Source organism: Thamnophis elegans, chromosome 13 (genome assembly GCF_009769535.1).
Source record: "Thamnophis elegans isolate rThaEle1 chromosome 13, rThaEle1.pri, whole genome shotgun sequence".
Taxonomy (NCBI): Eukaryota; Metazoa; Chordata; class Lepidosauria; order Squamata; family Colubridae; genus Thamnophis; species Thamnophis elegans.
The window spans coordinates 37,925,346-37,937,795 of NC_045553.1; the positions used below are offsets into that span (position 1 = coordinate 37,925,346).

The 12,450-nt window shown below is 42.0% G+C and overlaps 1 protein-coding gene across 5 annotated transcripts in view; it reads left to right on the forward strand.

Annotated features, from left to right (window-relative positions):
- ST3GAL4 (ST3 beta-galactoside alpha-2,3-sialyltransferase 4) overlaps positions 1 to 12,450 on the forward strand; it is a 160,637-nt gene that overhangs the window by 130,729 nt on the left and 17,458 nt on the right. For all 5 annotated transcript variants that reach the window (XM_032229149.1, XM_032229152.1, XM_032229148.1 and 2 more), the window contains 3 exons: positions 853 to 933; positions 1,135 to 1,232; positions 11,308 to 11,368. In XM_032229149.1, the coding sequence (XP_032085040.1) occupies positions 853 to 933; positions 1,135 to 1,232; positions 11,308 to 11,368 (240 nt within the window). The remainder of the gene's footprint in view (positions 1 to 852; positions 934 to 1,134; positions 1,233 to 11,307; positions 11,369 to 12,450) is intronic.

A 12,450-nucleotide genomic window follows, 5' to 3' on the forward strand; every position in this document is an offset into this window, starting at 1 on the left:
TAACTGCATTGTTTAGTTTTCCCCAATTTCAAGATTATGAATCTGGCTGTAGATTAATACTACTATTACTAAAAGTACTGCTAATAATAATAAGAATCTAACTGCATTGTTTAGTTTTCCCCAATTTCAAGATTATGAATCTGGCTGTAGATTAATACTATTATTACTAAAAGTACTGCTAATAATAATAATAATAATAATCTAACTGCATTGTTTAGTTTTCCCCAATTTCAAGATTATGAATCTGACTGTAGATTAATACTATTATTACTAAAAGTACTGCTAATAATAATAATAAGAATCTAATTGCATTGTTTAGTTTTCCCCAATTTCAAGATTATGAATCTGACTGTAGATTAATACTATTATTACTAAAAGTACTGCTAATAATAATACGAATCTAACTGCATTGTTTAGTTTTCCCCAATTTCAAGATTATGAATCTGACTGTAGATTAATACTATTATTACTAAAAGTACTGCTAATAATAATAGGACTTGAATTATTAAATTTCCACCATTCTTAATCTGGGAATCTAACTGCAGATCATTAACAACGGGGGTGTCAAACTCGATTTCATTGAGGGTCACATCAGGGTTGGGTTTGACCTTGATGGGGATGTGGCCGGGGGGAGGCGTGACATGGGAGCCCGTTTTCCCTGGCAGAGGCACCGTAGGCTGGTCCTTCAGTGTTTCCAGGGCAGCTCCGTGGGCCCAGATCTAAGCACCCTGTGGCCTGGATCTGGCCCAAGGGCCTTGAGCTTGACAGCCCTGCCTCACAACAACAACAACAACAACAACAACAACAACAACAACAACATCACTTTCCTCCCCCTTGCCATTTGTCTTCCAGTTTTGATTTCCACTTCCAAGATGAAAAGATGACTTGTCCTTTCAAAGAGGTAGAAAAGAAAGCCGCGCAACTGATTTCAAAGTGAGTAACGGGGCTGCTTGTTTGCTAGATGAATGAGATGATTGCAGATCTTTTCTGTTTAATTTTCCTGGACTTCAGGGTGGGGGGGAGGAATGTAGTAGGGCAAGGAAGTATTGTTCAATAAGATAGGAAGGATAAAGTAGAGAAGCTGCCAACAGCCTCTGAATCGTATCTTCTTCATCTTTTCTTCCTTAACTTCAGTTACACACGGGAACCTCCACTCTTTTTACACCTAAAGGATTATTTCTGGGTGAAGACCCCCTCCCTTTATGAACTGCCTTATGGTACAAAAGGAACAGGTAAGCAAACTATATGCCTCCTTCTCTTCCTCCCTCCTTCTTATCATAAAGTCTTCTGACCTAGGCTTCCCCAAAAAGCATGAGGCAGAGTCCTGGTCCCGACAAAGCCCCTTTTTATTAAAAGAATGTGAATTCTTCTCATTCGCATTCAGCAAGGCCTGGCAAACAGTCTTTCAAAGAAATACTTATGACCACAGACCTTATCTAGCTTGGAAAGCTGCCATGTAAATAGTTTTCAAATGAGATGCTGTGCAAGGAAAGACTGGGCACAGAGTCTCTGAGTTTCACGGACAGATCTTCACACTCCTGAAACTTATCTAATGACTGAACAAACAAATTGTTTCCCGCAAAAGCCTCTCTCTCCTTTGCTCCTCTTTTATTTCCTTTGGGAGGGGCCAATCCAGACGTGGGTTCCTACCAGTTTGCACCAGTTCGGTAGAACCGGTTCGTCAAATCTACCGAACCGGTTAGAAGAGGTTCCACCAGTGGACCCAGAAAGCAGGCCACACCTATAGAAGAGGTTCCAAAATTTTTTGAAACCCAACACACACAGACAGACAGACAGACTCACAGAGAGAGAGAAAGAGAAAGAGAAAAAAAGGAAGAAACAAATAAATAAAAAAAGAAAAAAGAAAGAAAAAGTGAGAGAGAGATGAAAGAAAAAAAGGAAAAAGGGACAGAGAGACAAAAGGAAGGAAAGAGAGAGAGAGAGAGAGAGAGAAAACACATGGCTGGCAAGCCACTCCCACAAAGGAGGCCACACCCACAGAGTAGGTTCGAAAATTTTTTGAAACCCACCACTGGGCCGATCACCTTCCACCTGTGACTTTACTCTCAAGTCTACCCTGATTTCTGAGTTGTTCTTTTTTTCTGGCAGCTCTGTGCATGCGCACACTGGGAACAGGCTCTAGTTGTTCCTCTGCCTCACTGCTGTCTAGCTCTATAGGCACCTGATCACTGCCAGACGGCCTCGGCCCCGTCTCTGCCTCTGAGCCTTCCCCAGCATCCAGGACTGGCCCAGGTTCCTCCCCAACCCGCTCACTGTTCACTGCTGCTAGCTCTGCTGGCCACTAGTGGGGCTGCAACATAAAGCTTCTGTTGTCATCAAATCTTGTCTGGTTTCATTGGACAATCTTCATCCTCCGTTATTAATGGCTTTGTTGGGATTATAGCCCAACCTATTAAATTTCATTTGCCCGACATGCCCGAACCCGATGCAGAATGTGTGTTGTTATTATTTTTAGCAATTTTGTCCTCCACTAAATTTCTACAAGATCCACTCTATTATCTCCAGATGATCTCCAGGCAGACCGAGGATTATGTAGCTTCCCCTCATGGAGTTGTATTTGATGTCCTTTCAAATTGCACACTCAAGAGCTGTGTGACAAGACATTCATCAAATTGTTTAGTGGGCTCTCCACTGCCTACTCTAGCTAGGTTGGTTTGGTATTAACAGTTACTGCAATCAGAGTAGACTTGCTATGCGTTGAAAAAGAAGGATGGAAGTGGAGGAAGAAAAAGATAGTTCCGGTCCTTTGCGCGCTCTCTCATTGGGTGACCTTGGCCAGTCACTCTCAGTCTCAACCCTAGGAAGAAGAAGGAAATGACACATCACTTTCAACAACTTAGCGAGAACAGTGTAGGGATTTATCCAGGCAGTTGCCATGAATCAAGATTGACTCAAAGGTAGCCACTCTCCCATTATGATACAAGTTTAAAGTACTGTATTTTTCAGACTATAAGACGCACCTAAATTTACAGGAGGAAAACAAGACAAGAATAGTTTTTAGCCTCCATGTGTCGCGTTTTTGCCCTCCCCGGCCCGCAGTACTCCGCACAGCCCGTTTTAGCCAAAAATGGGCCTGTTTTTGTCAAAAAGGGGCCATCTTTGGGCTCCCAAGCCCTCAGTGCATCACATTTTCGCCCTCCCAGGCCCCCTGAAGAACTCTTCAGGGTTCCACATGGCTGTCTTAGCCAAAAATAGGCCCATTTCTGCCAAAAATGGGCCGATTTTGAGCTCCCAAGCCCTCCATGTGTCGCATTTTCGACCTCCCAACCCCCCAGAAGCACTCTGCAGTGCTCCGCAAGACCTATTTTTGGCAGAAATGCACCATTTTTGGCCTGAAAGTGTTTCTGTGGGCCTGAAAGGGCAAAAACACGACACACGGAGGGCTTGGAAGCCCAAAAATGGGCCATTTTTTGGCAAAAACAGGATGTGCGGAGCACTGCAGAGTGCTTCTGGGGGCCAGGGAGGGCAGAAATGCAACACGCAGAGCAGAGGTGGTATTCAGCAGGTTCTGAACAGTTCTGGAGAACTGGTAGTGGAAACATTGAGTAGCTCGGAGAACCAGTAAATACCATCTCTGGCTGGCCCTGCCCCCATCTATTCTCTGCCTTCCGAGTCCCAGCTGATCAGGAGGAAATACGGATTCTGCAGTATCTTTCCCCTGCCATGCCCACCAAGCCACGGCCACCAAGCCACGGCCACAGAATCAGTAGTAAACATTTTGAATCCCACCACTGATGCAGAGCGTTCGGGAGGCCAAAAATGCCCATATTCAGTCTATAAGATACACCTAAATTTTCACTCACATTTACAGGGGAGGGGGGGGGTGTAAACTCCAAAAAATACGATTTCTTTGAGCCAGAAAAGAGGTTTTTTTTTAAAAAATTCAGGAATAGTTATTTAAGTTCCTTCATCAATATTACTATGGTTATGATCTAATATCTAGTCTAATATTTGTGGATTTCTTTTTCTGCCCAAAAGCTCTGAAAATAATTTTTCATCTCAGGACAAAGGATTTATACAACTTGGTGTGATTTGCCGTTGTATGATTTTGTTAACGATTTATTGACAGTGGAATCACATCCATCCATTTAAAAGAGATCTCCATATTAATTATTCCAACTGTGTGACCCTGTTAACTTCATTGGTTTTTCCTCCAACAGACAAAATGGTTCAGTTGACAGTAATGCACTAGAAAAAACTTTTGCTGCACATGAATGGATCCGTTATAAAGTTGCTCTTGGTTGGCATTTTAACCATAATAGCAAAACAAAGGAAATTATTTTGTCTCCAGCTTCCCGAGCCTGAGATATGAGCTGCTGTACATCACTGAGTTGGTTACTCAAAAGTGGCAGATATTCATTAAATTTACCGTATTTATCGGCGTATAACACGCAGTTTTAAAACTAAAATTGCAAGATTAAACCCTGCCTGCGTGTTATACGCCGATACTGCGTGTTATACGCCGATAAATACGGGTCCAACGCCGGGTCCACTGTTCCCTCTAAGGTGGCAAGAAACCCCCGCGCAGAGGTTTCTAACTCCCGCGCAGAGGTTTCTTTCAAAGCAAACGTGGGGAAGTCCTTTGCAGGCAGCTAGAACTGGCTGCCTGCAAAGGACCTTCCCAAACTTGTTTCAGCGGCAGCTCTCAGCCTGGCGGCAGCGTCACACAGACTGTGGAAGGAGCGGGAGGAGGAGGGAACCAAAGAGAGCTTTTACCGGGTCTGCGCCCCACAGCCAGGACCGTCCTGGCGCCTCCAGCCGCGTTTCTTCCTGCAAAGCCCTTCGGGCAACCCGAGAGTTCCGCTTGACGGCCTCCCCCCAGCCGCCGGAGAAGTTCCCTGCGCGGGGAAGCCGGTGCGCGCCGCTGGCTGCCTGGCCGCGCTTGGCTGAGCTTGCCGCCTTCCTTCGGTTTTTAATTTGCGAGGCCGTTGCGGATTGGCGGAGGGCGCCGGCTAATGGGGAAAGTCGCTCCTTTTCCAGCTGGCTCCGGTGGCTTTTGAACTTTTCTCCCCCTCGGTTTCTGAACGGCGGGAGCGGCATTCCCGGGGACCGGGTTGTGTGGGTGGGGGTTAGGCGTCGTTCCCGTCCCCCTCTCCCCCCCACCCCGGCTTCTCAAAGGCGCAGCAGTCCTGCAAGGTGTAGAGGTTGGGGATGGCGGAGACAGACAGACAGACAGACAGACAGACAGACACACACACACACACACAAGAAACGCGGCGTTTCTTCCTGCAAAGCCCTTCTGGCGCCAAAAGGAACTCTCGGGTTGCCCGAAGGGCTTTGCAGGAAGAAACGCGGCTTGAGGCGCCAGGACGGTCCTGGCTGTGGGGCGCAGACTCGGTAAAAGCCTCTCTTTGGTTCCCTCCTCCTCCTCCTCCTCCTTTTTTCTGGAGCCCCTTCCTCAAAGATTTGGTACCAAAGCAATGGGGGTGAGGAAGTTGTGTCTTTTGGATTTTGCACTGTTGTCTTTTCAATGGTTCTCAGACTGGTTGAACCTTTAGCAGCTGGGGTGATATTCTTTACTGTTAAGGTTACAATTGGATGTGTTGGACAAATCTTAAAAGATGAAACTTTTATTAAAACGTTTGACTTAACTAAAAACGTCTTCCTTTTTCTTCTTCTTCTTAAATATGATTTATTTATTTATTTTTACTTCAGAAGTTTGATGACCGTTGTACAAACTAATCCAACCTAAATGTAGAGGAGGAGAAGAAGGGGGGGGGATTTAAAAAGAGCAGAGGAAAAAGAAAAGAAAGCATGAAGAAAACATAAAGAAAGGGATGGGAGGGAGGGAAGGAAGGAAGGCACTTTATGTTGAAACAGAAAATATTATATAAGGAAGAAAATGGAAATAACTTAGGAAGGAAGGAAGGAAGGAAGGAATTGCACTTAATATTGAAGGAAAAGAGAATGAAGGAAAAAGTATTGGAAGGATTGAAAGAAGGAAGGAGGAACAAAGAATTACACTTAATATTGAAATGGAAAAGAAAATATAATGAATGAAAGAAGAAGTATAGGAAGGGAAGGAAGGAAGAAAGAAAGAAACAAAGACTGTTGAAACAGAAAAGATAATATAAGGAAGAAAATGGAAAGACGTATAGGAAGGAAGGAAGGAAAAAAGGAAGACAATGTTGAAATGGAAAAGAATATAAGGAAGAAAATGGAAAAAAGTATAGGAAGAAAGGAAGAAATGTACTTAATATTGAAACAGACAAGGGAATGAAGGAAAAAATATTGGAAGGATTGAAAGAAGGAAGAAAGAATGGAAGGAACAAAGACAATGTTGAAATGGAAAAGAATATAAGGGAAAAAATGGAAAAATGTTAGGAAGGAAGAATTACACTTAATATTGAAACAATTGAATATAATGAAGGAAAAGGAAACAGGAATAAGGGAGGGCTGAAGAATTCTGGGAACTGAAGTCCACCCCTCGTAAAGTGACCAAGGCTGGGAAAATAATCCGCACTAGGGACAATGCAAGCTATGCTTCACCCCGTCAGTCCATCTTAGCGTGCAAGAAAGACATCAGACAACGCCATAGTTGCTATGGTAGCATTTGGCTATGCGCAGCGATGCTCTCCTGGTCTTTATGGGTGGGAGGGGGGCAGTTGAGCTATGATGCTAATCCCCTCGTGGGAACACAGAGGGTGGGAGAAGAGAACCAAAGAACTTCAAACTCCAAGGTTCTGGAGTGGAGAATAAGGGGATCAACTTTGTCTAAATGATATTGACATATAAAGAACGGTTGTAGGAACTGGGTATGTCCAGTTTGATGAAAAGAAGGACTAGGGGAGACATGATAGCAGTCTTCCAATATCTCAGGGCCCAGGGTTGCTCCAAAGAAGAGGGAGTCAAACTATTCTCCAAGGCACCTGAAGGCTGGACAAGAAGCAATGGATGGAAACTAATCAAGGAGAGAAGCAACCTAGAACTAAGGATAAATTTCCTGACAGTGAGAACAATTAACCAATGGACCAACTTGCCTCCAGAAGTTGGGAATGCTCCAACACTGGAAGTTTTAAAGAAGATTTTGGATAACCGTTTGTCTTAAGTAGTGTAGGGTTTCCTGCCTAGGCAGGGGGTTGGACTAGAAGACCTCCAAGGTCCCTTCCAATTCTATTTCTATTGTATTCTCTATATTCTATTCTTTCTCTGTTCTATTCTAATCTCTTCTGAACTAAATGTTTATCTAGAACTCAAATAAATAGCTGCTTTTTGGTTTTATTTTTTTTAATATTTATCAGTCTCTCTTTTATTCCATACTTCTGGTTGAAAGACTATTCTATGTCATGCTAAACAAATGCATATTCTAGTGGCGGCGGGAGCTCGTTGGCATCTTCAGCAGCAGCCCTGCCTCCTGTGAAAAAACCGAAGATGGAGCAGATCCACGCAGATGACGTTGCTGCAACATGACTGGAGGAGGAATTCTGGGAGTTGAAGTCCACAAGGCTTAAAGCTGTCAGGTTTGAAGACCCCTGGGGTTTTTTTCCTAAAGGGTTAGGGGTGCGAGGGTCTTGTAACTTGACAGCTTTAAGACTTGCACGCTTCAATGCCAGAGTTTCTGAGCCAACATTTTGGTTGCTAAGCAGGACCGTTGTTAAGTGATACTGATATTATATAACACTTTTAATTAAGCGGGTACCTTGAATAAACATAACTTTGAGTTTCAAATAATACTGATTTCGTTGTTGTCTTAGGTGACATCTGTGAAAAAAATTCAGGTGCTCAGGCATGAAAATGTGCCGCTCAAACACTATACTTTTCCGCTCACACTGAAAAAAAATTAGAGGGAACATTGGTGGGGAAGTGAAGTGGCAGAGGGGGAAATGAACCGCATGTCTGACGGTAACTTTTATTGTTTAAACAGCCATAGGTAAAATACTGTATATCCCTGATGGAATCAAGACAGAAGCGTTCAGCATATACAGCTGCTTTCAAGTTAAAAGTTGTAGAATATGCCAAGCAACATGGGAATAGGGCTGCAGCAAGGCATTTTGGAGAGCCACCAACAGAATGCACAATACGAGAGTGGCGAAAAAATGTCGAAAAAATCAAGATGTTACCAAAATCAAAATGTGCTTCGCGCAGTGGCATAACGAAATGGCCACAACTAGAAAGTAAAGTGAAGGAATTCGTCCTGAACCAAAGAAAAGCAGGCATTGCTTTATCAACAAAAATGCTGACTTTTGAAGCTGTGAAAATCAGCAAAGAGCTGCAAATCCAGGATTTTAAAGGGACAACGTCATGGTGCCAAAGATTTATGAAGAGGCATGACCTTCGGATGCGAACAAGAACAAGGATTGCCCAGCGTATGCCAGATGATTATGAGGAAAAGATAATACATTTTCATAGATTTATTATCAATGCAAGAAAAAGACAAAATTTTGAAATGGGTCAAATCGGCAACATGGACGAAGTTCCCCTCACTTTCGATGTTCCTTCAAATAAAACTGTGGATTCAAAAGGTACTAAAACAGTAACAATTAAAACTTCAGGGCATGAAAAAAATCGTTACACTCTTGTTCTTGCCTGCACTGCAGATGGAAATAAGCTGCCTCCATTGGTAATTTTTAAAAGAAAAACGTTACCAAAGGAGAGAATTCCTAGTGGCGTACAAGTGCATGTTCATCCAAACGGATGGATAGATGAAGAAGGCATGAAGCTTTGGATTAAAAATGTGTGGGGGAAGCGCCCAGGTGCTTTGTTAAAGAAGCCATGCTTATTGGTATTGGACGCATTTAGATCTCATCTTACAGAAAGAACAAAGGCGGAGTTTCAAAAGTTCAAAACTGATATAGCAGTTATTCCAGGCGGACTGACCTCACAATTACAGCCATTAGATGTTTGCATTAACAAGCCCTTCAAAGCTTTTATGCGTGAAGAGTGGAATAAATACATGTGTGATGAAACTCAACATGAATTTACAAATTCTGGGCGAATGAAAAGACCTAGCATTTCAAAAGTGTGTCAGTGGGTGAAAACATCATGGGACGCAGTCAAAGAAGATATTGTTATCAACTCTTTTAAGAAATGTGGCATAAGCAATGCTTTGGATGGGGAAGAAGACGAACTGATCTATGAAGACAGTGAAAGCAGTGAAAGCAGTGCTCAGTTTGATTTTGAGGATACAAGTGAAGATGAGGAAGAGTTTTTTGGTTTTCCAAAAAGCAGTGATTCTGATTAAGTTTTTTTGCTCAAAGAGGTGTTTTTTTCATTTCATATTTGCCTTTTAAGAGGAGTTAATGTTATAATTCATGTTCTAATGTTATAAATTTTAATCCAACATTAAGTTCCGAGCTTCCAAGTCATTTATTTTTAATGAAAAAAATTTTTACTCAAATTTTTGTGTTAAAATGGGGGATGCGTGTTATACGCCGGTGCGTGTTATACGCCGATAAATACGGTACTTATTTGTTCAGGAAGGGACGAACTCCAAAAACTAAACACAGTTCAAGGATTTGTATAGAAAAAAGAAACAGTATATATTTCCTAATCTTTGTTCCTCTTTGTGCAAGACAGTACTGTCATTGTATACCAAAACCACATAATGAAAAGTCTATTGTGTTACCAAATGTGTTAGAGTCTTATACATCTTAACTTTATTTCCATAAGGATTATCTGGTGTTTCTCTTACATTTCAAGTACAAATTGCTAATGACAGGCAAATAGAATTTTTCTCACAATACTGCATGTAATGTGTTTTGAAAAGCTGAACGTTTATTTTTATTTTATTAAATTATTTAGTGGCACAGATCTCTTTTTAAATGTATTAAATACCAGACCTTTGGAGAGAGAGAGAGAGAGAGGAAAAAAACTGTTAAGAAAAGACATGTAATTTATTCTTATTACCTTGATGGCATTTTCATCTTCCAGAAGTTAAAGAAAAGGAACAATAGAAGCAGCTATCCTTAGCTGCTTGATTACCAGGAAAAACATAATTGTAAAATGCAAACTTTTGTCCGAAAATGATAAGATTACCCTAGATTTATGCCACTCAGAGAAAGAGGGGAAACTAAGCACGTCCAGACCATTCAGCCTGTATCTTAGCAAAGTTGACTGCAACATGTTTAAGGAGATATTTGTTATGGTTTTCTCAGTAGAAATATTTTAAGAAATTCCAGATAAATTGGCATTTTAGTGAAAGGAAACATTGAATAACAGAATAACAAACGTGTAAGGGACCTTGGAGGTCTTCTAGTCCAACCCCCTGCTCAAGCAGGAAATGCTGTATTGGAGGTCCTACATAAACCTACATTGAAAGAACCGAGACTACACAATTAAACAAGTCAAGAAAATGAGAAAAAATATATGCATAGCTGCGTTACAAAATTTATTTTTGGTGAACTCAGTTTCAGAAGAAAAATGTAGAGGAAACATGTTTTAAATAAGCTGTGTTAAGATTGACTACAAAAGGAACCGTTGCAATAAAAGCGCCAAGGCTATGAATTGAAGGGTTCAAATAAATTTATTGAAAACAATTGGGGAGAAATTCGCAAGAGTCACAAAGCCGAGTCAGAGAAAAGTGTTTTCCGTCTTCCAAAAAGTGAAAAAGGAAATCTAAATAACCAGCCATCTTGATGCCGATACTTGTGTGTATCTCGACTAGGGCTCCCTACCTTAGAAGAGCGAGGGAACTCCTCATGGAGGACTTACACCTTGATCCGTCCTTCTTTACCCTCCTACCATCGGGAAGGAGATATAGAAGCATAGCCAGCCGCACAAACAGGCTGAAGAACAGTTTCTATCCGTGGGCTGTCAGACTCCTGAATGCGAAATAACATCATGAGCCGAGGTGGCGCAGTGGTTAGGGTGCAGTACTGAAGAGGCCACTTCAGCTGACTGCTATCTGCAGTTCAGCGGTTCAAATCTCACCGGCTCAGGGTTGACTCAGCCTTCCATCTTTCCGAGGTGGGTAAAATGAGGACCCGGATTGTTGGGGGTGACATGCTGACTTTGTAAACCGCTTAGAGAGGGCTGAAAGCCCTATGAAGCTGTATATAGGTCTAACTGCTATTGCTAACTTGCTGCAGCGAACTCAACACTGCCAATTCGCCACGGAGCAACTTGCCACGGGAAATTTCAACAACTTTATTTAATTATTTAAAATACAGGCAGTCCTCGACTTACAACTGGTTCACATTTATGACCGTTGCAATGTCCCAGCGATATGCTGCACTCTACCCACTGCGCCACCTCGGCTCTTATTATTGCCCCATTATTTTCTGTTGTTACTAATGTCCACGTTAACTTAACCGGCTTTCTTGATTTCCTTTGTTGTTTGGTTTGCAGAGGATATTCTCCTTCGTCTCCTAGCAATCACAACTTATTCTCTCCCAGAAAACTTTCAAAGGTAAGACCAGTTCATCCATTTTTCTCTCTCTCTTAGGTTTTAAGCCCTTTGGAAATGTCCAATTTCATTTTGAAAATTTAGAATTCAGAATACAAAAGAGCTGGGAGGGACACACACTCACATGTATACTATACATAGCCCGTATCGTATAGTATTTAAATAATAATTACATCAATTCCTCTTGTCAACAATACCCAGAAAAATAGAAACCCATTATAGCTCTTCTGCTCTCCATACACCTCTTTCTTCTACCACCCTCCAACTTTCTATCCTCCCTCCCTCATCCTTTTCTACCCTACTTCCCCTCCCTTTCTACTGCTCCTCTCTCTACAATCCACTCCTCCTTATCCTTCTCAACTTCCCCCCTTACCCTCTCTCCTATCCTTCTCTTCCCATCTTTCTTCTCCCTTCTATTTCCCACTCTTCCTCTCCTTGGTGTATTTCCTCTACATGTCAATATACTTAACATATCCTAGTTTTAAAGAAAAAAATAGTAATAATAATAGTAATGAGAATATAAGGAAAAAAAACAATATACATGTGGGGTCAAATTACATTAAAATCTAACACATCTCATCAAACCTGATATATATCCCTCCCCCCCCCCAGCCTCCCACAACCCACCCACCCCCGACTCCCCAGAACCCGTACACGGTATAGATTTTTAACAAACACAGTCTGAAATATATTGGAAAAAAGAATAAAAAAATAATTAAAAATTAAGCTGCTCCACTGGTAACTGTCCTCACTGTCAGGAAGTTTCTCCTTCATTCCAAGTTCTTAGATTGGTTTCCATCTGGTGTTTTTTCTCCTGCCCTTTGGTGCTTTGCAGAATAATTTGACCCCCTCTTCTTTGTGGCAGCCCCTCAAGTACTGGAATACTGCTATTTTGTCACCCCTAATTCTTCTTTTCTTTAGACTGGCCAGACACCCAAAATACATGAACTGTTCTAACAGCCTTAAAGGATCGGGAAGATTGAATTTCACGGAAGGCATCTGAGAAGGCTTCTCAATTACAGCTTGCTAGTAGACAGTAGTCCTCAACTTACAACCACAACTGGGAGCAGAGATTCTGTTAAGCA